This window comes from Dendrobates tinctorius, unplaced genomic scaffold (genome assembly GCF_039654945.1).
Source record: "Dendrobates tinctorius isolate UK_male_01 unplaced genomic scaffold, ASM3965494v1 ptg000251l, whole genome shotgun sequence".
NCBI lineage: Eukaryota > Metazoa > Chordata > Amphibia > Anura > Dendrobatidae > Dendrobates > Dendrobates tinctorius.
Genome location: NW_027361918.1, coordinates 4203612 through 4229872, shown reverse-complemented (window position 1 = coordinate 4229872; position 26261 = coordinate 4203612). Strand labels below are relative to the sequence as shown.

Sequence of the window (26261 nt, the reverse complement as noted above, 5' to 3'; positions counted from 1 at the left end):
CTGTCCATGGATATAATGATTTAGTGGTCACTTCTGCTGTCCTCCTGTCCATGGATGTAATGATCTAGTGGTGACATCTGCTGTCCTCCTGTCCGTGGATGTAATGATCTAGTGGTGATGTCTGCTGTCCTCCTGCCCATGGATGTAATGATCTAGTGGTGACATCTGGTGTCCTCCTGTCCATGGATGTAATGATCTAGTGGTGACATCTGGTGTCCTCCTGTCCATGTCCTCCTGTCCATGGATGTAATGATCTAGTGGTGACATCTGCTGTCCTCCTGTCCATGGATGTAATGATCTAGTGGTGACATCTGCTGTCCTCCTGTCCATGGATGTAATGATCTAGTGGTGACATCTGCTGTCCTCCTGTCCGTGGATGTAATGATCTAGTGGTGACTTCTGATCTCCTGTCCATGGATGTAATGATCTAGTGGTGATGTCTGCTGTCCTCCTGCCCATGGATGTAATGATCTAGTGGTGACATCTGCTGTCCTCCTGTCCATGGATGTAATGAGCTAGTGGTGACATCTGCTGTCCTCATGTCCATGGATGTAATGATCTAGTGGTGACATCTGCTGTCCTCCTGTCCGTGGATGTAATGATCTAGTGGTGACATCTGCTGTCCTCCTGTCCATGGATGTAATGATCTAGTGGTGACATCTGGTGTCCTCCTGTCCATGTCCTCCTGTCCATGGATGTAATGATCTAGTGGTGACATCTGCTGTCCTCCTGTCCATGGATGTAATGATCTAGTGGTGACATCTGCTGTCCTCCTGTCCATGGATGTAATGATCTAGTGGTGACATCTGCTGTCCTCCTGTCCGTGGATGTAATGATCTAGTGGTGACTTCTGATCTCCTGTCCATGGATGTAATGATCTAGTGGTGATGTCTGCTGTCCTCCTGCCCATGGATGTAATGATCTAGTGGTGACATCTGCTGTCCTCCTGTCCATGGATGTAATGAGCTAGTGGTGACATCTGCTGTCCTCATGTCCATGGATGTAATGATCTAGTGGTGACATCTGCTGTCCTCCTGTCCGTGGATGTAATGATCTAGTGGTGACATCTGCTGTCCTCCTGTCCATGGATGTAATGATCTAGTGGTGACATCTGGTGTCCTCCTGTCCATGTCCTCCTGTCCATGGATGTAATGATCTAGTGGTGACATCTGCTGTCCTCCTGTCCATGGATGTAATGATCTAGTGGTGACATCTGCTGTCCTCCTGTCCGTGGATGTAATGATCTAGTGGTGACTTCTGCTGTCCTCCTGTCCGTGGATGTAATGATCTAGTGGTGACATCTGCTGTCCTCCTGTCTGTGGATGTAATGATCTAGTGGTGATTTCTGCTGATCTCCTGTCCATGGATGTAATGATCTAGTGGTGACATCTGCTGATCTCCTATCCATGGATGTAATGATCTAGTGGTGACATCTGCTGTCCTCCTGTCCGTGGATGTAATGATCTAGTGGTGATTTCTGCTGTCCTCCTGTCCGTGGATGTAATGATCTAGTGGTGACATCTGCTGATCTCCTGTCCATGGATGTAATGATCTAGTGGTGACATCTGCTGTCCTCCTGTCCGTGGATGTAATGATCTAGTGGTGACATCTGCTGTCCTCCTGTCCATGGATGTAATGATCTAGTGGTGACATCTGCTGATCTCCTGTCCATGGATGTAATGATCTAGTGGTGACATCTGCTGTCCTCCTGTCCATGGATGTAATGATCTAGTGGTGACATCTGCTGTCCTCCTGTCCGTGGATGTAATGATCTAGTGGTGACTTCTGCTGTCCTCCTGTCCATGGATGTAATGATCTAGTGGTGACATCTGCTGTCCTCCTGTCCGTGGATGTAATGATCTAGTGGTGACTTCTGCTGATCTCCTGTCCATGGATGTAATGATCTAGTGGTGACATCTGCTGTCCTCCTGTCCGTGGATGTAATGATCTAGTGGTGACATCTGCTGTCCTCCTGTCTGTGGATGTAATGATCTAGTGGTGATTTCTGCTGATCTCCTGTCCATGGATGTAATGATCTAGTGGTGACATCTGCTGATCTCCTGTCCATGGATGTAATGATCTAGTGGTGACATCTGCTGTCCTCCTGTCCGTGGATGTAATGATCTAGTGGTGATTTCTGCTGATCTCCTGTCCATGGATGTAATGATCTAGTAGTGACATCTGCTGATCTCCTGTCCATGGATGTAATGATCTAGTGGTGACATCTGCTGTCCTCCTGTCCGTGGATGTAATGATCTAGTGGTGATTTCTGCTGATCTCCTGTCCATGGATGTAATGATCTAGTGGTGACATCTGCTGTCCTCCTGTCCATGGATGTAATGATCTAGTGGTGACATCTGCTGTCCTCCTGTCCGTGGATGTAATGATCTAGTGGTGACTTCTGCTGATCTCCTGTCCATGGATGTAATGATGTAGTGGTGACATCTGCTGTCCTCCTGTCCGTGGATGTAATGATCTAGTGGTGACTTCTGCTGATCTCCTGTCCATGGATGTAATGATGTAGTGGTGACATCTGCTGTCCTCCTGTCCGTGGATGTAATGATCTAGTGGTGACATCTGCTGATCTCCTGTCCATGGATGTAATGATCTAGTGGTGACATCTGCTGATCTCCTGTCCATGGATGTAATGATCTAGTGGTGACATCTGCTGTCCTCCTGTCCATGGATGTAATGATCTAGTGGTGACTTCTGCTGTCCTCCTGTCCATGGATGTAATGATCTAGTGGTGACATCTGCTGTCCTCCTGTCCGTGGATGTAATGATCTAGTGGTGACATCTGCTGTCCTCCTGTCTGTGGATGTAATGATCTAGTGGTGACATCTGCTGTCCTCCTGTCCGTGGATGTAATGATCTAGTGGTGACATCTGCTGTCCTCCTGTCCGTGGATGTAATGATCTAGTGGTGACATCTGCTGTCCTCCTGTCCGTGGATGTAATGATCTAGTGGTGACATCTGCTGTCCTCCTGTCCATGGATATAATGATTTAGTGGTCACTTCTGCTGTCCTCCTGTCCATGGATGTAATGATCTAGTGGTGACATCTGCTGTCCTCCTGTCCGTGGATGTAATGATCTAGTGGTGATGTCTGCTGTCCTCCTGCCCATGGATGTAATGATCTAGTGGTGACATCTGGTGTCCTCCTGTCCATGGATGTAATGATCTAGTGGTGACATCTGGTGTCCTCCTGTCCATGTCCTCCTGTCCATGGATGTAATGATCTAGTGGTGACATCTGCTGTCCTCCTGTCCATGGATGTAATGATCTAGTGGTGACATCTGCTGTCCTCCTGTCCATGGATGTAATGATCTAGTGGTGACATCTGCTGTCCTCCTGTCCGTGGATGTAATGATCTAGTGGTGACTTCTGATCTCCTGTCCATGGATGTAATGATCTAGTGGTGATGTCTGCTGTCCTCCTGCCCATGGATGTAATGATCTAGTGGTGACATCTGCTGTCCTCCTGTCCATGGATGTAATGAGCTAGTGGTGACATCTGCTGTCCTCATGTCCATGGATGTAATGATCTAGTGGTGACATCTGCTGTCCTCCTGTCCGTGGATGTAATGATCTAGTGGTGACATCTGCTGTCCTCCTGTCCATGGATGTAATGATCTAGTGGTGACATCTGGTGTCCTCCTGTCCATGTCCTCCTGTCCATGGATGTAATGATCTAGTGGTGACATCTGGTGTCCTCCTGTCCGTGGATGTACTGATCTAGTGGTGACATCTGCTGTCCTCCTGTCCGTGGATGTAATGATCTAGTGGTGACTTCTGATGATCTCCTGTCCATGGATGTAATGATCTAGTGGTGACGTCTGTTGTCCTCCTGCCCATGGATGTAATGATCTAGTGGTGACATCTGCTGTCCTCCTGTCCATGGATGTAATGATCTAGTGGTGACATCTGCTGTCCTCCTGTCCATGGATGTAATGATCTAGTGGTGACATCTGCTGTCCTCCTGTCCATGGATGTAATGATCTAGTGGTGACATCTGCTGTCCTCCTGTCCGTGGATGTAATGATCTAGTGGTGACATCTGCTGTCCTCCTGTCCGTGAATGTAATGATCTAGTGGTGACATCTGCTGTCCTCCTGTCCGTGGATGTAATGATCTAGTGGTGACATCTGCTGTCCTCCTGTCTGTGGATGTAATGATCTAGTGGTGATTTCTGCTGATCTCCTGTCCATGGATGTAATGATCTAGTGGTGACATCTGCTGATCTCCTATCCATGGATGTAATGATCTAGTGGTGACATCTGCTGTCCTCCTGTCCGTGGATGTAATGATCTAGTGGTGATTTCTGCTGTCCTCCTGTCCGTGGATGTAATGATCTAGTGGTGACATCTGCTGATCTCCTGTCCATGGATGTAATGATCTAGTGGTGACATCTGCTGTCCTCCTGTCCGTGGATGTAATGATCTAGTGGTGACATCTGCTGTCCTCCTGTCCATGGATGTAATGATCTAGTGGTGACATCTGCTGATCTCCTGTCCATGGATGTAATGATCTAGTGGTGACATCTGCTGTCCTCCTGTCCATGGATGTAATGATCTAGTGGTGACATCTGCTGTCCTCCTGTCCGTGGATGTAATGATCTAGTGGTGACTTCTGCTGTCCTCCTGTCCATGGATGTAATGATCTAGTGGTGACATCTGCTGTCCTCCTGTCCGTGGATGTAATGATCTAGTGGTGACTTCTGCTGATCTCCTGTCCATGGATGTAATGATCTAGTGGTGACATCTGCTGTCCTCCTGTCCGTGGATGTAATGATCTAGTGGTGACATCTGCTGTCCTCCTGTCTGTGGATGTAATGATCTAGTGGTGATTTCTGCTGATCTCCTGTCCATGGATGTAATGATCTAGTGGTGACATCTGCTGATCTCCTGTCCATGGATGTAATGATCTAGTGGTGACATCTGCTGTCCTCCTGTCCGTGGATGTAATGATCTAGTGGTGATTTCTGCTGATCTCCTGTCCATGGATGTAATGATCTAGTAGTGACATCTGCTGATCTCCTGTCCATGGATGTAATGATCTAGTGGTGACATCTGCTGTCCTCCTGTCCGTGGATGTAATGATCTAGTGGTGATTTCTGCTGATCTCCTGTCCATGGATGTAATGATCTAGTGGTGACATCTGCTGTCCTCCTGTCCATGGATGTAATGATCTAGTGGTGACATCTGCTGTCCTCCTGTCCGTGGATGTAATGATCTAGTGGTGACTTCTGCTGATCTCCTGTCCATGGATGTAATGATGTAGTGGTGACATCTGCTGTCCTCCTGTCCGTGGATGTAATGATCTAGTGGTGACTTCTGCTGATCTCCTGTCCATGGATGTAATGATGTAGTGGTGACATCTGCTGTCCTCCTGTCCGTGGATGTAATGATCTAGTGGTGACATCTGCTGATCTCCTGTCCATGGATGTAATGATCTAGTGGTGACATCTGCTGATCTCCTGTCCATGGATGTAATGATCTAGTGGTGACATCTGCTGTCCTCCTGTCCATGGATGTAATGATCTAGTGGTGACTTCTGCTGATCTCCTGTCCATGGATGTAATGATCTAGTGGTGACATCTGCTGTCCTCCTGTCCGTGGATGTAATGATCTAGTGGTGACATCTGCTGTCCTCCTGTCTGTGGATGTAATGATCTAGTGGTGACATCTGCTGTCCTCCTGTCCGTGGATGTAATGATCTAGTGGTGACATCTGCTGTCCTCCTGTCCGTGGATGTAATGATCTAGTGGTGACATCTGCTGTCCTCCTGTCCGTGGATGTAATGATCTAGTGGTGACATCTGCTGTCCTCCTGTCCATGGATATAATGATTTAGTGGTCACTTCTGCTGTCCTCCTGTCCATGGATGTAATGATCTAGTGGTGACATCTGCTGTCCTCCTGTCCGTGGATGTAATGATCTAGTGGTGATGTCTGCTGTCCTCCTGCCCATGGATGTAATGATCTAGTGGTGACATCTGGTGTCCTCCTGTCCATGGATGTAATGATCTAGTGGTGACATCTGGTGTCCTCCTGTCCATGTCCTCCTGTCCATGGATGTAATGATCTAGTGGTGACATCTGCTGTCCTCCTGTCCATGGATGTAATGATCTAGTGGTGACATCTGCTGTCCTCCTGTCCATGGATGTAATGATCTAGTGGTGACATCTGCTGTCCTCCTGTCCGTGGATGTAATGATCTAGTGGTGACTTCTGATCTCCTGTCCATGGATGTAATGATCTAGTGGTGATGTCTGCTGTCCTCCTGCCCATGGATGTAATGATCTAGTGGTGACATCTGCTGTCCTCCTGTCCATGGATGTAATGAGCTAGTGGTGACATCTGCTGTCCTCATGTCCATGGATGTAATGATCTAGTGGTGACATCTGCTGTCCTCCTGTCCGTGGATGTAATGATCTAGTGGTGACATCTGCTGTCCTCCTGTCCATGGATGTAATGATCTAGTGGTGACATCTGGTGTCCTCCTGTCCATGTCCTCCTGTCCATGGATGTAATGATCTAGTGGTGACATCTGGTGTCCTCCTGTCCGTGGATGTACTGATCTAGTGGTGACATCTGCTGTCCTCCTGTCCGTGGATGTAATGATCTAGTGGTGACTTCTGATGATCTCCTGTCCATGGATGTAATGATCTAGTGGTGACGTCTGTTGTCCTCCTGCCCATGGATGTAATGATCTAGTGGTGACATCTGCTGTCCTCCTGTCCATGGATGTAATGATCTAGTGGTGACATCTGCTGTCCTCCTGTCCATGGATGTAATGATCTAGTGGTGACATCTGCTGTCCTCCTGTCCATGGATGTAATGATCTAGTGGTGACATCTGCTGTCCTCCTGTCCGTGGATGTAATGATCTAGTGGTGACATCTGCTGTCCTCCTGTCCGTGAATGTAATGATCTAGTGGTGACATCTGCTGTCCTCCTGTCCGTGGATGTAATGATCTAGTGGTGACATCTGCTGTCCTCCTGTCCATGGATATAATGATTTAGTGGTCACTTCTGCTGTCCTCCTGTCCATGGATGTAATGATCTAGTGGTGACATCTGCTGTCCTCCTGTCCGTGGATGTAATGATCTAGTGGTGATGTCTGCTGTCCTCCTGCCCATGGATGTAATGATCTAGTGGTGACATCTGGTGTCCTCCTGTCCATGGATGTAATGATCTAGTGGTGACATCTGGTGTCCTCCTGTCCATGTCCTCCTGTCCATGGATGTAATGATCTAGTGGTGACATCTGCTGTCCTCCTGTCCATGGATGTAATGATCTAGTGGTGACATCTGCTGTCCTCCTGTCCATGGATGTAATGATCTAGTGGTGACATCTGCTGTCCTCCTGTCCGTGGATGTAATGATCTAGTGGTGACTTCTGATCTCCTGTCCATGGATGTAATGATCTAGTGGTGATGTCTGCTGTCCTCCTGCCCATGGATGTAATGATCTAGTGGTGACATCTGCTGTCCTCCTGTCCATGGATGTAATGAGCTAGTGGTGACATCTGCTGTCCTCATGTCCATGGATGTAATGATCTAGTGGTGACATCTGCTGTCCTCCTGTCCGTGGATGTAATGATCTAGTGGTGACATCTGCTGTCCTCCTGTCCATGGATGTAATGATCTAGTGGTGACATCTGGTGTCCTCCTGTCCATGTCCTCCTGTCCATGGATGTAATGATCTAGTGGTGACATCTGCTGTCCTCCTGTCCATGGATGTAATGATCTAGTGGTGACATCTGCTGTCCTCCTGTCCATGGATGTAATGATCTAGTGGTGACATCTGCTGTCCTCCTGTCCGTGGATGTAATGATCTAGTGGTGACTTCTGATCTCCTGTCCATGGATGTAATGATCTAGTGGTGATGTCTGCTGTCCTCCTGCCCATGGATGTAATGATCTAGTGGTGACATCTGCTGTCCTCCTGTCCATGGATGTAATGAGCTAGTGGTGACATCTGCTGTCCTCATGTCCATGGATGTAATGATCTAGTGGTGACATCTGCTGTCCTCCTGTCCGTGGATGTAATGATCTAGTGGTGACATCTGCTGTCCTCCTGTCCATGGATGTAATGATCTAGTGGTGACATCTGGTGTCCTCCTGTCCATGTCCTCCTGTCCATGGATGTAATGATCTAGTGGTGACATCTGCTGTCCTCCTGTCCATGGATGTAATGATCTAGTGGTGACATCTGCTGTCCTCCTGTCTGTGGATGTAATGATCTAGTGGTGATTTCTGCTGATCTCCTGTCCATGGATGTAATGATCTAGTGGTGACATCTGCTGATCTCCTGTCCATGGATGTAATGATCTAGTGGTGACATCTGCTGTCCTCCTGTCCGTGGATGTAATGATCTAGTGGTGATTTCTGCTGATCTCCTGTCCATGGATGTAATGATCTAGTGGTGACATCTGCTGATCTCCTGTCCATGGATGTAATGATCTAGTGGTGACATCTGCTGTCCTCCTGTCCGTGGATGTAATGATCTAGTGGTGATTTCTGCTGATCTCCTGTCCATGGATGTAATGATCTAGTGGTGACATCTGCTGTCCTCCTGTCCATGGATGTAATGATCTAGTGGTGACATCTGCTGTCCTCCTGTCCGTGGATGTAATGATCTAGTGGTGACTTCTGCTGATCTCCTGTCCATGGATGTAATGATGTAGTGGTGACATCTGCTGTCCTCCTGTCCGTGGATGTAATGATCTAGTGGTGACTTCTGCTGATCTCCTGTCCATGGATGTAATGATGTAGTGGTGACATCTGCTGTCCTCCTGTCCGTGGATGTAATGATCTAGTGGTGACATCTGCTGATCTCCTGTCCATGGATGTAATGATCTAGTGGTGACATCTGCTGATCTCCTGTCCATGGATGTAATGATCTAGTGGTGACATCTGCTGTCCTCCTGTCCATGGATGTAATGATCTAGTGGTGACTTCTGCTGTCCTCCTGTCCATGGATGTAATGATCTAGTGGTGACATCTGCTGTCCTCCTGTCCGTGGATGTAATGATCTAGTGGTGACTTCTGCTGATCTCCTGTCCATGGATGTAATGATCTAGTGGTGACATCTGCTGTCCTCCTGTCCGTGGATGTAATGATCTAGTGGTGACATCTGCTGTCCTCCTGTCTGTGGATGTAATGATCTAGTGGTGATTTCTGCTGATCTCCTGTCCATGGATGTAATGATCTAGTGGTGACATCTGCTGATCTCCTGTCCATGGATGTAATGATCTAGTGGTGACATCTGCTGTCCTCCTGTCCGTGGATGTAATGATCTAGTGGTGATTTCTGCTGATCTCCTGTCCATGGATGTAATGATCTAGTGGTGACATCTGCTGATCTCCTGTCCATGGATGTAATGATCTAGTGGTGACATCTGCTGTCCTCCTGTCCGTGGATGTAATGATCTAGTGGTGATTTCTGCTGATCTCCTGTCCATGGATGTAATGATCTAGTGGTGACATCTGCTGTCCTCCTGTCCATGGATGTAATGATCTAGTGGTGACATCTGCTGTCCTCCTGTCCGTGGATGTAATGATCTAGTGGTGACTTCTGCTGATCTCCTGTCCATGGATGTAATGATGTAGTGGTGACATCTGCTGTCCTCCTGTCCGTGGATGTAATGATCTAGTGGTGACATCTGCTGATCTCCTGTCCATGGATGTAATGATCTAGTGGTGACATCTGCTGTCCTCCTGTCCGTGGATGTAATGATCTAGTGGTGACTTCTGCTGATCTCCTGTCCATGGATGTAATGATCTAGTGGTGACATCTGCTGTCCTCCTGTCCGTGGATGTAATGATCTAGTGGTGACATCTGCTGATCTCCTGTCCATGGATGTAATGATCTAGTGGTGACATCTGCTGTCCTCCTGTCCGTGGATGTAATGATCTAGTGGTGACATCTGCTGATCTCCTGTCCATGGATGTAATGATCTAGTGGTGACATCTGCTGTCCTCCTGTCCGTGGATGTAATGATCTAGTGGTGACATCTGCTGATCTCCTGTCCATGGATGTAATGATCTAGTGGTGACATCTGCTGATCTCCTGTCCATGGATGTAATAATATAATGGTTATAGAATCTATAAGTCGTGGTCTTGATTTACAACCTGTATGTTAGAGAAGTAGGATATCATTCTCACCTTGTTCACCCTGAAACCCTATGAAAAAAAGAAATGTGAATTAATAACAGAAGAGATGTCTAAAGAACAGATAAGACCATAGATAAATGTGTAACATAAATAGAAGGGAACTTTCAGCTAATATAAGGAAACACTGACTATTCTGTGTGATAATAGTGAGGATCTGGGTGATGGACGCATATTTAGTAACGTAACCCACGGGTCAAGCCCATGACCATAACTAATGATTATAAACATTATCCTCGCCCATGATCAAAATATACGAGCAGAGCTCAGAGCTCTAAGCCATGACCCTAGCCCTTGGCCCTAATCTAAGAATCTTCACTAAAGGGTATATCCGGAACTTAAAAAAAAAAAAAAACAAGGTGCCTAAGCTCTAAGAGGCATGTAGAGGTTAACAGAGGCAACTACCCGCCTTTTGTACCAGGCACCAGTCATTGACCGCTCCTGCTGGAGATTCAGCCGATTCCTGTCAAAAGAGCAGCAGTTTCTCATCCTGTCGACCGGGCTGGACTACTGGTGTCATGCTGATTGACAGCTGGCTTTCATCAATTAGACGGTGGAGAGACGGCTGTCAATCAGCATGACACCAGTAGTCCCGCCCTGTCGACAGAAAGAGAAACTCACGCTCTGTTGACGTGACGGCAGTGCAAGTCTGTGACCGCTCTGTGCTGGGTGAGAAATGCGCCAGCACAAAAGGAAGGTAGGTAACAAATCCATGCCTGTTAGTCCTTAGGTATATTTATTTAAAGACCTGAATAACCCCTTTAATGACTATGGCCCTAGTCCGTGGCTCTAACATGTGACCATGGATCATGACCTTATCCCATGAACCTGGTGCCAAAAAATACACCAGCCAAATTGAAAACCTAACAATTACATTGTACTTGAGTATTTCCCCTGAAATCTATCTCTCACCTGGTGGTCCAATAGGTCCTTGCTTTCCAGGAACTCCATCTTTCCCAGATGGTCCCTGTGGCCCTGGTGGTCCTTGAGGCCCTGTTTTTCCTATTGGCCCTGGAGGACCTGGTAGACCTGGGGGTCCTGATAGAGAAGAATCTAGTTAATGATCATTTGGAACCCTGACACGTGGTGCCTGAAAGTGACTGCTCTTACAATAGTGACCTGATCACTTTACTCCCCTCAAGTGGAGGTGGAATTCGGGTAATCTTCTCTTTCAGCTCTTACATCGGATCTCGGTTGATTCTTCAATCTCCTACAATTTGGTCTGTTCCTCAACTACAATGTTTTATACCAAAGGTGTCATACAAAAATTAAAATCCATAAGACATCTCCAGAGAAGGGACAAGAGCTGACAATTCAATCTCGTTTTGAAAGTCGGACATCACATTGAACATATGGGGTGCGTGGTCTGTGTCGGGGTGTGATTTATGCTCCCACTGCAGCATAGGACAGAGGTTCAATGCTGGACTGAGTGAGAGGAGATGGGGTTGCGCCTGCAAGAGTTACTCTAAGTCACGTGCTAGAAGCGGGTACCTGACAATTGGTGGCAGCGGTGGGATAGAATTTATTTCTATTAGAGCATTAGTGCATGGTGTCAGCAATTATTCCCTGTACTAAAGAACTGGTATCCTTACGAGGAGTGCACCAGCTCTACAAGGTCCAGCTCGGTGCTTAGACATACTTGCAAACAGTTTCCCTTACCCGCTTTTCTTTCTATCTTTTATTTGGCAAAGGCTGTTCATCGATATGGCAGCCCTGTACAAGAAGCAGAGCAGAGAGGCTCTAACTGACCTCTGTGAGCAGAGAGGAATAGAGACAGCTGACATCCATGGAACTGCTGATACGCGCCTTGGTCGAGCAGGACATGGAGCAAAGTACTGAAACATCTGGCCAACGAGAGAGTCCACCTCAGAGAGACCCAGCAATGCTACCTCTTGTACCGGAGATACCTGCTGGAAGTGCCAGTAATGCCAGTGCTGAGGAGCCCTTGGACTCTACTTTACAAATGGACTTACAACAGCTGGGAACAAATGATCCCGATCTGCGCCTGCAGCTTATTCTACAGTACCGACAGGCTGAGAGTGAGGCTGCAGAACGCCGGTAGGAGAGAGAGGCTGCAGAATGCTGAGAGAGAGACGGCAGAACGCCAGGCTGAGAGAGAGGCTGCAGAACGCCGGGAGGAGAGAGCTTTCAAGCTTCAGATGGCTCAAACAGAAAGGGGTAACAGTCCACAGCTGACCTCTCTCCAGGATATAAATCCAAGGAAACCATGTCTGGAAAACTTCCCTGTGATGGGGAAGGATACGGATTTAGATACTTTCCTTCGGGGGTTTGAAAAAACCTGCAGGCAATACCATCTATCCAGTGAGCAGTGGGCACAGTATCTAACCCCAGGGTTGAGAGGCAAAGCCCTGGAAGTTTTTTCTGGACTCCCACCAGAGCTAGTTGGGAACTATGAGGCCATAAAAGAGGCCCTGATCAGAAAATACAACCTAATCCCAGAAGTGTATCGGAGAACGTTCCAGAATCTACAACGTGGATCAACGGACAGCTATGCGGACCACGTTCCACCAATGAATAAGGGGACTTTCTGTTAACAGTTTTGAGGACTTAACGGATCTTATGGTCAAGGATCAATTTCTTCATATGTGCCCCACGGATGTACGACAATTTGTGTGTGATCGAGAGCCGCAAACTACGGATCAGACTGCAAAGATTGCCGACTGCTATGTGGCTAACAGGATGCCTGAGGTGCGGAAGCCACCGGGATTCAACTGGAAGGGAGGTAAGCCAAACGGGGACCCTTCTCCCTCTGTCGGCCGATCAACAGTGCTCCCCATGCCCACCTCTTATGGGGACCCAGGGAATACACATTCTCTAGGTGATACACGCCAATGCTTCTCCTGCCACAAAGTGGGACATGTTAGCGCTGTCTGCCCTGAAAGGGACAAACGGCCAACTACCACCCCAAAGCCGTCTGAGTCTCCACCTGCTGTCCTCTTTGTGGCCGGCTCTGATGTGAGGACCAATGAGATCGGAGACAGGAGACTGCCTTCTCAGGATAACATGAGGTCATGACCTGTGTAGAGAGCTGCAGTCTAGACAAATGTTAATTACTGCTGGTCATACATGCATACATATACATATTTCACTACATGGCACTGTCCTCCATCTGAGCAGACAAAGTGGCGGATGCTTTACTGACTGTTTTCTCTCCTGTGGGTTTCCCCAGGGAAATGTTAACCTATCAGGGAACCCAATTCATGTCCGATCTGATGGAAAGCCTCTGCAAGGAAATACAAGTGCAGCATTTTGTGGCCAGCGCCCATCATCCCCAAACCAACGGACTCTGCGAGCGTTTTAACGGAACATTGAAACAAATGCTCAAAATGCTGGTGGAGACTAAAGGAAGAGACTGGGAGCGGCACCTCCCCATCTGTTGTTTGCGTACAGAGAGGTACCCCAGGCGTCTACAGGATTCTCCCCCTTTGAACTGGTTTATGGGAGGAGGGTCAGGGGGCCACTTGATTTGATTAAGGACAGTTGGGAGGGCGACCCCAAAACTACGGACGTCTCGGTGGTTGAATATGTACTGCGACTCAGAGAAAGAATGCAAAAACTGAGCAACCTGACCCATGAGAGCGTGACCCAGGCCCAAATCAACCAGGTCTGGTACGGACCGTGATGCCAGACTGAGGGCCTATGAGGAGGGGCAGAAGGTTTGGGTGTTGGCCCCTATGTTACAGAATAAATTACAGGCCGCATGGGAAGGACCATACACTGTACACAAGCGGCTAAATGATGTTATGTGGTGACCCTAGATGAGCATGCCAAGCGTCAGAAGGTATTCCATGGAAATATGCTGAAGGCTCATCATGACAGGGAGGCCTGTGTATTACCTGTCTGTAGCCTGCCTGAAGAGGGGGAGGCTGATCTGTTACTAGATGTGGGGGCTGGGACTCAGTATATGGAGTCCCTGGAGTCCGCAGCGTTTAACCCTGAGCTATCCACAGTCAGAGGTCTGAGCTGATGGGGGTGCTCAACCAGTTCACAATTCAACATAAGAGAGGAGCCGATCACGGCAATGCTGATGGCCTATCTCGCCAAGGTGGGGCGGAACCAGATCCATGCTCGGGAGCTGACCTGTAAGTCAACCCCCATGCTAGTTCATAAGGAGGGAGGTGTCGTGAAATATGTATATGTATACCTGTATGACCAGCAGTAATTAACATTTGTCTTAGACTGCAGCTCGTTGAGTGGTGGCAGCGCGTATGAGCGGGGTGCGTGGTCTGTGTCGGGGTGTGATTTATGTTCCCACTGCACCATAGAACAGAGGTTGAATGCTGGACTGAGTGAGAGGAGATAGATTAACCCTTGCAGGTGCAACCCCAAATCACGTGATGAGAAGCGGGTATGTGACACCTCTGTTAAGTTTCATGGACATTTGCTTTTTGTTTCAACCGTATTAACTATGTAACTCCACTGTCTTACCTATAAAGTCCTGGAGGGTGAAGTTCTGGAACTCAGAGGAGAGGATCAGCATGGAGCTGTTCAGAGTGTTCAATCTGCCATTGATGCCATTGAGCTGCTTATTGTGAAGTTTATCAAACCAGGCGGTGTGAGTCCTCAGGGTGCTGTTCATCTCATGTACACAGTTCCACAGACCGGACACGTGCATATTTAGGGTTTCCTTTATCTTACTTAAACTACTTGAAACTGTATCAAGCTTAAGACAGACATTCTCCAGTTTACTGACACGCTCCTCCAGTCCTCCAGAGGAACGCCGGCACTCTTGGCTCTCCTCTAACACCATGCTGGTAAAACTATTGATTTCTTTTTGGAAGAGGTGGAACTTTTCGGTGTTGTCCTTAATGTGCTCGGTCACCTCCTCCTGAAGTTTATTAATCTCTGAAATGAGCTTGTGCTTGGTTGTCCCCAGGTCATGGATGTCTGTCTCATGTTTCTCCACACTTTCTTGCAGATCTTTAACACTGTCATTCAAGGATGTGAAGGTCACAATGATGTTAGAAAGTTCTCCCTGTAAATGCTTCAGTTCTCCACTAGAGCTTCCTCCAAAGACAGTAAAGCCATCAAGAGGTTTACTGGAGCCGCTGAGGCCCTCCTCGGCTTTCTTGTGCATTGCCTGGCACGTGGCGGTGCACTCTGCCACCTGCTCCTTTAACTTGCCCACTTCCTCCTGCAGATTGGAGCACACCTGTCCACAGCTCCTGTAGTCAAACTGTATCATCTTTTTAAGAGAAGCAATATCATTCTCCATGTCAAGCATCTTTCCATTAGTGTCATTCTGATACTGAGCGATGTTTACATCAAATCTGTCCAGATCATCCAGGATGGTGGTCGTGAATCTGTCTTGGGCATCTTTGAGGTCATTAAATAACTTTGTGGAGGAGTCTCCATTAGCATTCACAAAGGTCTTAACATTACTGAGTTCATCCCCCAAGTCATTGAGAGACCCTTGCATCTTTATGCCCGATTCTCTCAGATCAATGATATCGGAATGGATAATCTCAATCTGGTCTGTGTTCTGCTTCACCCGGTTCTCCAAGTCGGAGATGGCTTCAGTCACATCTGAACTCTGCTTGCTGCACTGTTCCCTGCACTGGTGGACAGAGTTGGTCACCTTGCTGCTCAGAATCTTCACATCTTCACCAACTTCTCTAATGCGATCTTCATTCTTTCCTACCTGATCTTTCAGGGAGTTAAAATCATCGGAGAAATCCAGCATCTTCTGCTCCATCTGATCCCGGAATCCAGAACTGTTGCCCAGCTCAGTGAGAAGAATGTTGATTTTGTAGTCATTGCCTTGAATGCGGTTCTTGAAATCATCTCTGAGTTTATCGATTTCATCCTGGAAATAATTTTTCAGCTCATCTCTGTAGTTGTAATAATGTTCCTCCAAGGTTCTTCTTGTGATGTTCATTCGCCCCTCAATGTCGGATAGGCGACTATTCAGGTTAGTGCCCCCCTGGCTGATCTCATTATTACCGTCCCCTAGTTCGTTGTCTAGACGGATGGTCAGTGCAACCACAGATCCAGACAAGGTGTCTGCTCTCCTCTCTGCATCACCTACTCTTCTGCGCAGATCAGCGACTTCCACACAGCAATCCTTTGGGAGCCGTTTTGTCATCTCCACCACATGTGACTGGATGTTCTGCACGGCTTCTCTGTTTCTCAGGTCCACAGAGTTGATAAGTTTCTCTAGCCCTCGTATACGGTCCTGGTCCTCGTTGTGTTTATTACGGAAGCTCTCCACTCCAGAGAGGCAGGTGGAACATGACTGCTGCATCATTCTTTCCACCTCTTTTAGGATGTCTCCTCTCACGCCTGTAGTGATGCCAGAACTGCCAGGAGGCTGGTGGGGGTTCAAGTTTCCAAGCTCTTGATCGTGGTCTTTTACTTTCTTGTCCAGATTGGTCAGGAGGGTCTGAATGTCATTTAGCTTTTCCGAAATGTCAGACTGGCTGGAGGCAGAATCTGCTGGTTGCTTCCCATTCAACACATTTTCCACAGTCAAACGAATCTCAGACTGGAATTTCTCATTCATCCCCTGTAAAGTAGACTGCAAGCTCTGCAGATCCTTGGTCAGACGTTGCACCTTGTCTTCCAGTTGCTTCACTTTCTCAGAGTCTCCTTGACCTGACAGAAACAACAGGACAGACAATTAGAGAGTATTCCAAAATGGACTGTAGCTTAAGAACCTTTATTTCTGGTATTACCTCATATTGGTAGAGATTTCTGATGAATACGTATTAGGAAGACTGGTAGCTTGAAGAGAAGACAGAGCCCAGAGAGAAACTAAACAGAGTAAGAAAGAAAGTAAGAAAGAGTGAACTGTAAGAAACTGCAGATCCGAGAGGAAAACAAAGACACATGCAATGATGGAGAAGGAGTCTACCCCGAGGGAGACAGCGGGGAAGAAACAGCTGAACAGGAGACAGCTAAGGGGCAGCTAACAGACCCCATCTCTCTACAGCCATGGGGTAATGTGTTCATTCACCAAATGACCAGAAGGACTGAAGTCACAATACAAAGAAAATCATGGGCATCTAGTGTTACAATAGTCTCAGAGATAGCAACTAATTACTGACTGGAAATGAGATCTGAAGGCCTCAGGTCTGACATGAGGACCCCAACATTTAATACATGGAGGAGATGAAGACCCAGGAGACAAGGGATCTGGGGAAGATCACAGCTTCAGAGTATGCAGAGGTCATTACAAGAGCGCTCATGTGTCAATATCTCCTCATTACAACAGGCAGTGTGCAGAGATGAGGACAAGAGGACACAGGTCACAGTCTTCTCCTCCTCAAATCACTAGAGCCAGTCTGTACAGAAAATGAGGGAGGATGTTCAGGTAAAAGTCAACTCAGTAGTGTAGCAACTGGGTAGGCAGAGGGGGGCATCGTCCAGGACCAAGTTACATGGAGGGGTCCACCCAGATCCACAGCCGCTTCTGTCATTAAGCAAAAGGTGGCCACGGTGCTCTGATGTGTTAGGTCTCCTTCACACGTCCTGGGGATTCCTGTACTGGAAAAACCAGTATTGGTGATATCCATGGTCTGTATGCCATCCCTATGTACACACGTGACATCTGTCTATCCGTTTTCTGTCCGTGTCACATTTACCGTCCCCTGGGACAAGCAGTACAGTTTGCGCTATGACCAGGCGCCGGTGGCTGAAGGCAGCTCTCATCATTGTCGCCTAGTCCCCCTGAGATTAGCGCAACAAGGCTACAATGATGGGAGTTAGATTCAGAACCTTTGCACATCCTGTGCAAAATTAAAAATTCAATTTTAATAATATGGACTGGGCTCCTGCTTAATTTTCATAACTAGCAGAGGGAAAGCCAGATGTTAATAATATGTGAAAGGGGACAATATCCCAAAAGGTTCCAAGGCTATTAATAACAGCTCACAGCTGTTTGCTTAGTGTTTACTGGTTAGTTTACAGGGGGACCCCAGAAAAAAAATTATGTAGGGTCGGCCCTACAAATTCAAACCAGCAAAGGCTAAACAGACAGCTGTGGGTTGATATTAACTGGCTGGTAAGGGGCCAGGGATATTGCCCCCCACAGACTACCGACATCAGCCCTCGGCTGCCCCAGAAATGGCGCGTCCATAAGATGTGCCAAATCTGGCACTTAGGCTCCCTCTTCCCATTTGCCCTGGTGCGGTGACAATTGGGGTAATAGTATTGAAGTTGATGTCAGCTTTGTATTGGCAGTTGACATCAAGCCAAGGGTTTAGTAATGGTGAGGCATCTATAAGCGAGGGTAAGTGCATCATTTCAGGGGCAGCTGAGGGCTGATGTTATTAGCCTGGGAGAAGAGCCAATATTCATGACCCCTTCCCCGGCTATTAATATTAGCCCACAGCTGTCTGTCCAGCCTTTGATAGTTAGTAATTAGAGGGGGACCCTACGTAATATTTTTCTGGAGTCTCCCCTATAATAATAGCGTTCTGTAATGCTGTAGATAAGCCCCTGGTCTGACCTGAAAGTGAAGAAAAATAAGTTTTATTATACTCACCGGGGGGGCGGTCCGGTCCGATGGGTGTCACAGGTCCGCGTCCGGCGCCTCCCATCTTCATGCGATGTCGTCATCTTCCTTGCTTCCTGTCGTGGCTCCTGCGCAGGCGTACTGATCTGCCCTGTTGAGGCAGAGCCTAGTACTGCAGTGCGCAGGCGCCGGGAAAGGTCAGAGAGGCCCAGTGCCTGCGCACTGCAGTACTTCGCTCTGCCCTCAAGAGGGCAGACCAGTACACCTGTCCAGGAGCGCGGCACTAAGCAACCAGGATGACGACATCACATGAAGCTGGGAGGTGCCGGACCCGGACCTGTGGCACCCATCGGACCCGACTGCCCCGGGTGAGTATAATAAATCTTGTTTTTCTTCCCTTTCAGGTCGGACCGGGGGCTTATCTACAGCATTACAGAACGCTGTAGATAAGCCCTGAAAGGTGGTGGCTGCATCTTATATCAGCAAAATGAGGTGACAGGTTTCCTTTAAACTCTCCAGCAGAGCAGATAGACGATCTCCCTGCACTGCCGCCCAGCCACTATGGGGCCTGTGCCAGCGCCGGGCCCCCCACCTATTAGCCAAGTTCAACTGTGTCAGCAACCTGGATGTCGATACAGCAGAAAACAATGAGAGATGGCGCGTTAACTGACGCTCCCTCTCCCATCATTCCCCCTCCGTGTCTGACGTCTCAGTGCAGCAGGGGCGATTATGACATTATGGCTCCTACTGTGCTGATTTGTATAGGCACTCTGAATGCTGACTGCTGAGACCGGGGCAGCTGGGGAACGAGGTGAAGAGGTGATTATTGTTTTAAGGGGAGTTCATTATACTGTATGAAGCACCATGGGGAGTGCATTATACTATATGGAGGACTATGGGGAGTGCATTATACTATATGGAGGACTATGGGGAGTGCATTATACTATATGGAGGACTATGGGGAGTGCATTACACTATATGAAGGACTATGGGGAGTGCATTATGCTGTATGGAGGACTATGGGGAGTGCATTATACTACATAGAGGCCTATGGGGAGTGCATTTTATTATACAGATACCTTTCTGAAGTGCATTGTACTATATAGAGACCTATAGGGAGTGCATTATGTTATATAGAGGTATATGAGTAGCACATTATACTGTATAGAGGCCTATAGGGACTGTATTATACTGAATGGAGGACTATGGGGAGTGCATTGTAATGTTTTGAGGTCTATGGGGAGTGCATTATACTTTAAGGAGAGTTATAGGAGTACATTATACTGTATGGAGACCTTATGGGAAGTACATTACACTGTATTGAGACCTATGGGGAGTGCATCGTACTATATAGAGGCCTATTGGGAGTGTTTTGTACTATATAGACAGTATAGCACTCCATACAGTATAACACACTCCTCATAGGCCTCTATATTATTATTATTACTACGACTAATACTACTACTAAAAATAATAATAATAATAAATAGTAACAATAATAATTATATAGTGGCCTATGGGGAGTTCATTATACTGTATGGAGGTCTATGGGAAGTGCATTATACTGTATTGAATTCTATGGGAAGTGCAATATACTGTATGGAGGGCTATTGGGAGTGCATTATACTATATAGAGACCTATGAGGAGTGCATTATACTGTATAGAAGCCTATGGATAGTGCATTATACTGTACTGAGGCCTACGGGCAGTGCATTATACAAAATAGAGACCTACGGGCAGTGCTTTATATTGTATGGAGGGCTAAGGGGAGTGCATTATACTATATACAGGGCTATGGGGAGTGCATTATACTATATGGAGGCTTATGAGAAGTGCATTATACTTTATGGAGGCTTATGGGGAGTGCATTATACTTTATCAAGGGCTATGGAAAGTGTATTATACTGTATGGAGGCTTATGAGGAGTGCAATATAATGTATGGAGGACTATGGGGAGTGCAATATACTATATGGGCGCTATTTATGGGGCCATCATACAGTGTGGGGATTACATTGAGGGGGCCATCATACAGACATTGAGGGGGCCATCATACAGTGTGGGTGCTAATGTGGGGCCTTTGTACAGTGTTGGGGCCATTAAACAGTTTGGGGGCTACTAAGAAATTGTTATACTGTGTATAGTAGAGCATCATACTGTGTATAGGTGAACTGTACAGGGGGAGACTCGGGACATTATTAAATGTAAAGTGGGCACTTACTGTTTTTATTGGAACTCAGATTATTGTGACTGTCAGAGGTGCACACAGAGGGCATTATTACTTTCTAGGGGGCAAAATGTGGGCACTGCTTTCTAGGCAACTTGCAGAGAAAATTAATATATTCTAGAGGATTGATTTAGAGGCACACAGTACCGCACAGTAGGTGCAGTAATAGGGACACATATGGCAGCAGGGGCAGAGCATTGGGGTATCAGCAGGATGAGGAGGTTGTGCAGGTTGGGAATAGATGGGGACGGGGCAGGAAATGTGAGTGCTGTAATCTCTGCAGACAAATCGTAGCTGGAAGAAGTCGTCATGTCGGTCTGGGCCAGATGGAATAAACGGGAGAAGTGAATAAGTCCATCAGAGAGAACGTCAGCTGTAAGTCACCATCTATAACCATATTGCAGCAGGACTGGTATCTACCACCAAATGTTGTCACCGTATGATGGCAATATCAATGTTGAGCTTTGTAAACAGAATTTTTTGATACCAGCGCGGTCATCTGCTGAGGTTCTCCTACATCCACAATTAGGGTGCTCCACCATGGTTGTAATGTTTATGGGTCCACTCAGAAGTCCCCCCCCCCAAATAAAACCCCAGCTACACCTCTGACTCCACTCCTCTCCTTTATTATAATTACTCTACTAAACTTTCCAAACCCGACATTGCCATTTCCGTGTGTGGCTCCACCATTACTCCCCAGAAACACGCCCGCTGTCTTGGGGTCATACTTGATTCCGGAGCTTTCATTCGCCCCCCACATCCAATCACTGGCTCGCTCTTGTTATCTGCACCTCAAAAACATTTCTAGAATTCAACCTTTCTTACTTTCGACTCTTTTTTTCTTATTTTTCTGAATTTTGTTTTATGTGATTTTTTGAATATCTAATTACAGTATTTAATAAAAATTACCTTTTAATTATTTTTGCTGTTTTTGGTACTCTTCTCGTTGGTATACAATATGTTATTTTTGGAGTATTTCACCTGGTGATATGCCGTATTGATATGCTGGGAGGGTTGGAATTGTAACATGCCCTCGGCCTTTGATAATAGAACGTGCTTGTTGATTACTGTATTTGCTTACTTTCGACTCTGCAGAACCTCTTACTGTTTCTCTTATTCATTCTCATCTGGACTGTTGTAACTCTCTACTCATCGGTCTCCCTTTTACTAAACCCTCCCGTCTCCAATCCGTCCTGAATGCAATCAGGGTCATATTCTTCACCAACCGTTACACTGATGCCTCTACCTTGTGCCTGTCATTGCACTGGTTACCCATCCGCTACAGAGGCCAATATAAACTCATCACTCTCACCCACAGAGCACTCCACATCTCCTCCCTCATCTCAGTCTACCACCCTACTCGTCCTCTCCACAGTTCAACACCACCCTACATCTACTCCCTCGTCTCAGTCCACCACCCTACCTGTCCTCTCTACATATTACATGTGTGTACAGTGTATAGCATTATTATATTTGTGTACAGCAGTATTATGTGTGTACAGTGTATAGCAGTATGATATGTGTGTACAGTATATATCAGTATTATATGTGTGTACAGTGTATAGCATTATTATATGTGTATAAGACAGTATTATATGTGTGTACAGTGTATAGCAGTATTATATGTGTACAGTAGCAGTATGATGTGTGTACAGTATATAGCAGTATTAAATGTGCGTACAGTATGTAACAGTATTATAAGTGTACAGTATATAGCAGTAGTATATGTGTGTACAGTGTTGTGAGTTCATTTTCCCCTTCACCGTTGAGGTCTGATGACCTCCCTCTTCTGGTGAAGGAAGGTAGTGAGGCTGATTACCAAGCACCTGAGCAGGATGATGATGACGGGGTGACTGGAATTGCTGACTGGATATAAGGCAGCCGACGCCCTTCTGCCTTGCTGGTGATTTCTCAGAGGGATTCTAGGAGACCAGTCTGATTCCTGCTCCTCAAAAGCTAAGTTTTCTGCTCTGCTTTTTGCATTTGTGTTTTGGTTTTGTTTTGCCTTGTTTTTCTGGATTTCTGCCATTCCCTGCTGGGGTGAGCTGAATTCCTTTTTGCTCTGTCTTCTGAAAATACCTGAGTACTGATATAGTCTTTTTGTAGCCTAGCGTCTTCAGGGCTTTTTTCCCTATCAGTCTGTTGGCTCTTGTTTTGATAGGGTTTTGGCGGATTGCAGACAGCAGCTTTTCTATCCTGTCCTATTTAGTTAGCTTGGGCCCCATCATTTGCTCAGCCTATCTTTCTATCTGTGTGAGTGTTTTTTCATCTTGCTTCACCGTCATTATATGTTGGGGGCTGCCTATTGCTTTGGGGTCTGCTCTGGGGCAGTTTAGATTTCCCTTTCTGTCTTTAGGCTATTTAGTTCTCCTGCTGTAATCGAGGGGTCTAGGGCACCGTAGGAACCCCCCACGGCTACTGCTAGTTGTTGTTGATAGGTTCAGGGGTCTGCAATCCGATAGCTGCCAACTTCTCTGGTTTTCTGGACTTAGCTAGTATTTCTGTTTTTGCCTCCTACGGTGACTCATTCATAACAGAATCACCCGCCATACCACAGATCCTAGGGTACTCAATAGCAGGAAAGAATTGTAAAAAAAAAAAAAAAAAAAAAAAATGTGTATATTTTTTCCTCTATATCTCTGAGGCCGTAGGGGGAATTTTTTTTTCTCTCAATGGAGATAAAGCAATTGTCTGATCGTGTGGAGCAGCTCGCTGCGGAAGTGCGGGGAATTTCCGCCTACCTTGCTCATTCACATGCTGCTGAACCAAAGATCCCTACTCCTGATGTGTTTTTTGGGGATCGGTCTAAATTTTGGAATTTCAAAAATAATTGTAAATTATTTTTTGCCTTAAAGCCTAACTCATCAGGGAGCTCGCAGCGGGTTAAAATTGTCATCTCTTTGCTGCATGGCGATCCCCAGGATTGGGCGTTTTCTTTGAAACCAGATGATCCTATTCTGACTAATGTGAAGTTGTGAACGCATTTTTTCAAGCCTTGGGGTTGTTGTATGATGAACCTAATGCTATTGATCAGGCTGAAAAGACCCTGTTGGCATTGAGCCAGGGTCGAGATTCTGCAGAATTGTACTGTCAAAAATTCCAAAAGTGTGCGGTCCTTGCTACCTGGAATGATAATGCCTTGGCAGCTCTCTTTCGGAAGGGTTTGTCAGAAGCCGTAAAAGATACTATGGTGGGATTTCCTGTTCCCTCTGGTCTTGACGATTCTGTCATTAGCCATTCAGGTTGATCGGCATTTACGTGAATGCAGGACCGCACGAGAGGTGTTGCCACCTGTTGAACAAGTGTCTGAACCTATGCAATGTGATAGAGTTTTGTCCAGGGAGCAACGTCAGGAGTTCAGAAGGCGTAATAAGCTGTGGTTTTTTTTGTGGAGATACCTCGCATATTATTTCTGTCTGCCCTAAACGAGAGAAACGTTTTGCACACACGTTTTCTGTGGGTGGTGTTCAACCTAAGTTTCTTCTGGCAATTACTCTGATCTGCTCAGTTTTGGATTGGAAATCTGTGTCTGTGGTGAGTTGGGGTTGTCGGTGTGCCTTTAGTGAGGCTCCGTTTTATTCCACCTCTCCTCAGTCGCATGATGTTCCTTACTATTTGGCGGACTTTTATGATGTATTTAGTGAGAATGAGTCTGCGTCCTTGCCTCCTCATAGGAGTTATGACAATTGAACTGAGCCCGAGGTGTAAATTCCCCAAGGGTCGGCTCTTCAATTTATCTGCACCAGAGCACGAGGCTATGCGATCCTATATTAAGGAGGCATTGGAGAAGGGTCATATTAGACCATCCTCTTCACCCTTAGGTGTCGGGTTTTTTTTCGTGGCCAAAAAGGATGGTTCATTAAGGCCTTGTATTGATTATCGTGCCCTCAACAAAATTACTATTAAATATCAGTATCCGTTACCCCTGATTTCTGATCTATTCTCCAGAGGTAAAGGTGCTTGCTGGTTTACCAAGCTTGACCTCAGGGGGGCGTATAATCTTATCCGCATTAAGCATGGGGATGAATAGAAGACGGCGTTTAATACTTCGGAGGGACATTTTGAGTACCTGGTGATGCCTTTTGGACTCACTAATGCCCCTTCTGTCTTCCAGTGCTTCATGAACGACATTTTTGGGTCCTTTGTGGATAAATTTTTGATTATCTATCTGGATGATATTTTGATCTTCTCCAAGGTTTGGGATTCTCATGTGGAGCATATTCGGACTGTGTTCCGGATCCTGAGGGAGAATTCCCTGTATGTCAAAGGATCGAAATGCCTTTTTGGGGTACAGAGGATTTCATTTTTGGGATTTATTTTGTCTCCGTCAACTATTGAAATGGACCCGGCCAAGGTACAGGCTAGAGTTGAGCGAAACGGGTCGAACAATTTCAAAAGTCGCCGACTTTTGGCAAAGTCGGGTTTCATGAAACGAAACCCGACCCTAGGATGAGGTCGGCCACGAGGTCGGCGACTTACGCGCCAAAGTCGCGTTTCAAAAGTTTGTTTAGCGCTCTTTTTCAGCCAATCAGGATCCACGGACACTGTGGGCAACGTGATGACATAGGCAGGGGTCACCACCATCTTTCAGAAGGGCATGCAAGTGATTGGCTTGCTTTGGTGGGCGTCACAGGGGTTATAAAAGGGCGTGCACGCCGACCGCCATCTTACTTCTGCCGATCTTAGCATAGGGAGAGGTTGCTGATTCTGTAGGGAGAGCGTTAGGCAGGGAAGAAGACAAAAAAAATGCTTCTGCTGCAAGCGATTTTGCCTGTGCAACACACCAGTCACTGTGTGTGCAGTGCAAGGGGAGGCTATATTGTGGTGGATCAGCGGTGTTGGTTGTTAGGCTGCCTTCTAAGGCTTCCTGACATTCCTGCATTGCTGTTTACCCACTGCTCTGCAAACTGCTTTTTTAAAAGCAATCCCAATTTTTTTTTTGTCCTGCTAAGGTACTGAGCGTGCATTTATTCACACCATACAGCGGTGTACGCTCCTCACACAGTACCGTGTAACGGCTGTTATCACAGCCACAGTGAAGCTATCTGTGTGTCACTGTGGAAGGATAAGTGGAGGACTTGTTCCGTTCTTACAGACCTACACTCTGGGGAGATTCCTATTCTGCCCAATTCTACAATTCACTTTTTTCACACCTGTGCCATCGAGTCTGTGACATAGCGCTCTGATATTCAGTGGACCTCACACAATTCAAAAGTGTCCAGTGTCCACAAGTGTCTGCAGAAATTCAAAATCTCCCTTATCCTGTAGTCACTTTTTTCACACCTGCTGCATCGAGCCTGTGACATAGCGCTCTGATATTCATTGGGCCTCACACAATCCAAAAGTGTCCAGTGTCTGCAGAAATTCAAAATCTCCCTTATCCTGTAGTCA

At 46.7% G+C, this 26261-nt stretch overlaps 1 protein-coding gene across 1 annotated transcript in view; it reads right to left on the bottom strand.

Annotated features, from left to right (window-relative positions):
* The window catches only part of EMILIN1 (elastin microfibril interfacer 1), a 70330-nt gene that overhangs the window by 6140 nt on the left and 37929 nt on the right, over window positions 1–26261 (bottom strand). Inside the window, exons 4-6 of the mRNA XM_073557755.1 lie at window positions 14618–16783; window positions 11081–11206; window positions 10163–10180 (exon numbers count right to left, since the gene is read on the bottom strand). Of these exons, the coding sequence (XP_073413856.1) occupies window positions 10163–10180; window positions 11081–11206; window positions 14618–16783 (2310 nt within the window). The remainder of the gene's footprint in view (window positions 1–10162; window positions 10181–11080; window positions 11207–14617; window positions 16784–26261) is intronic.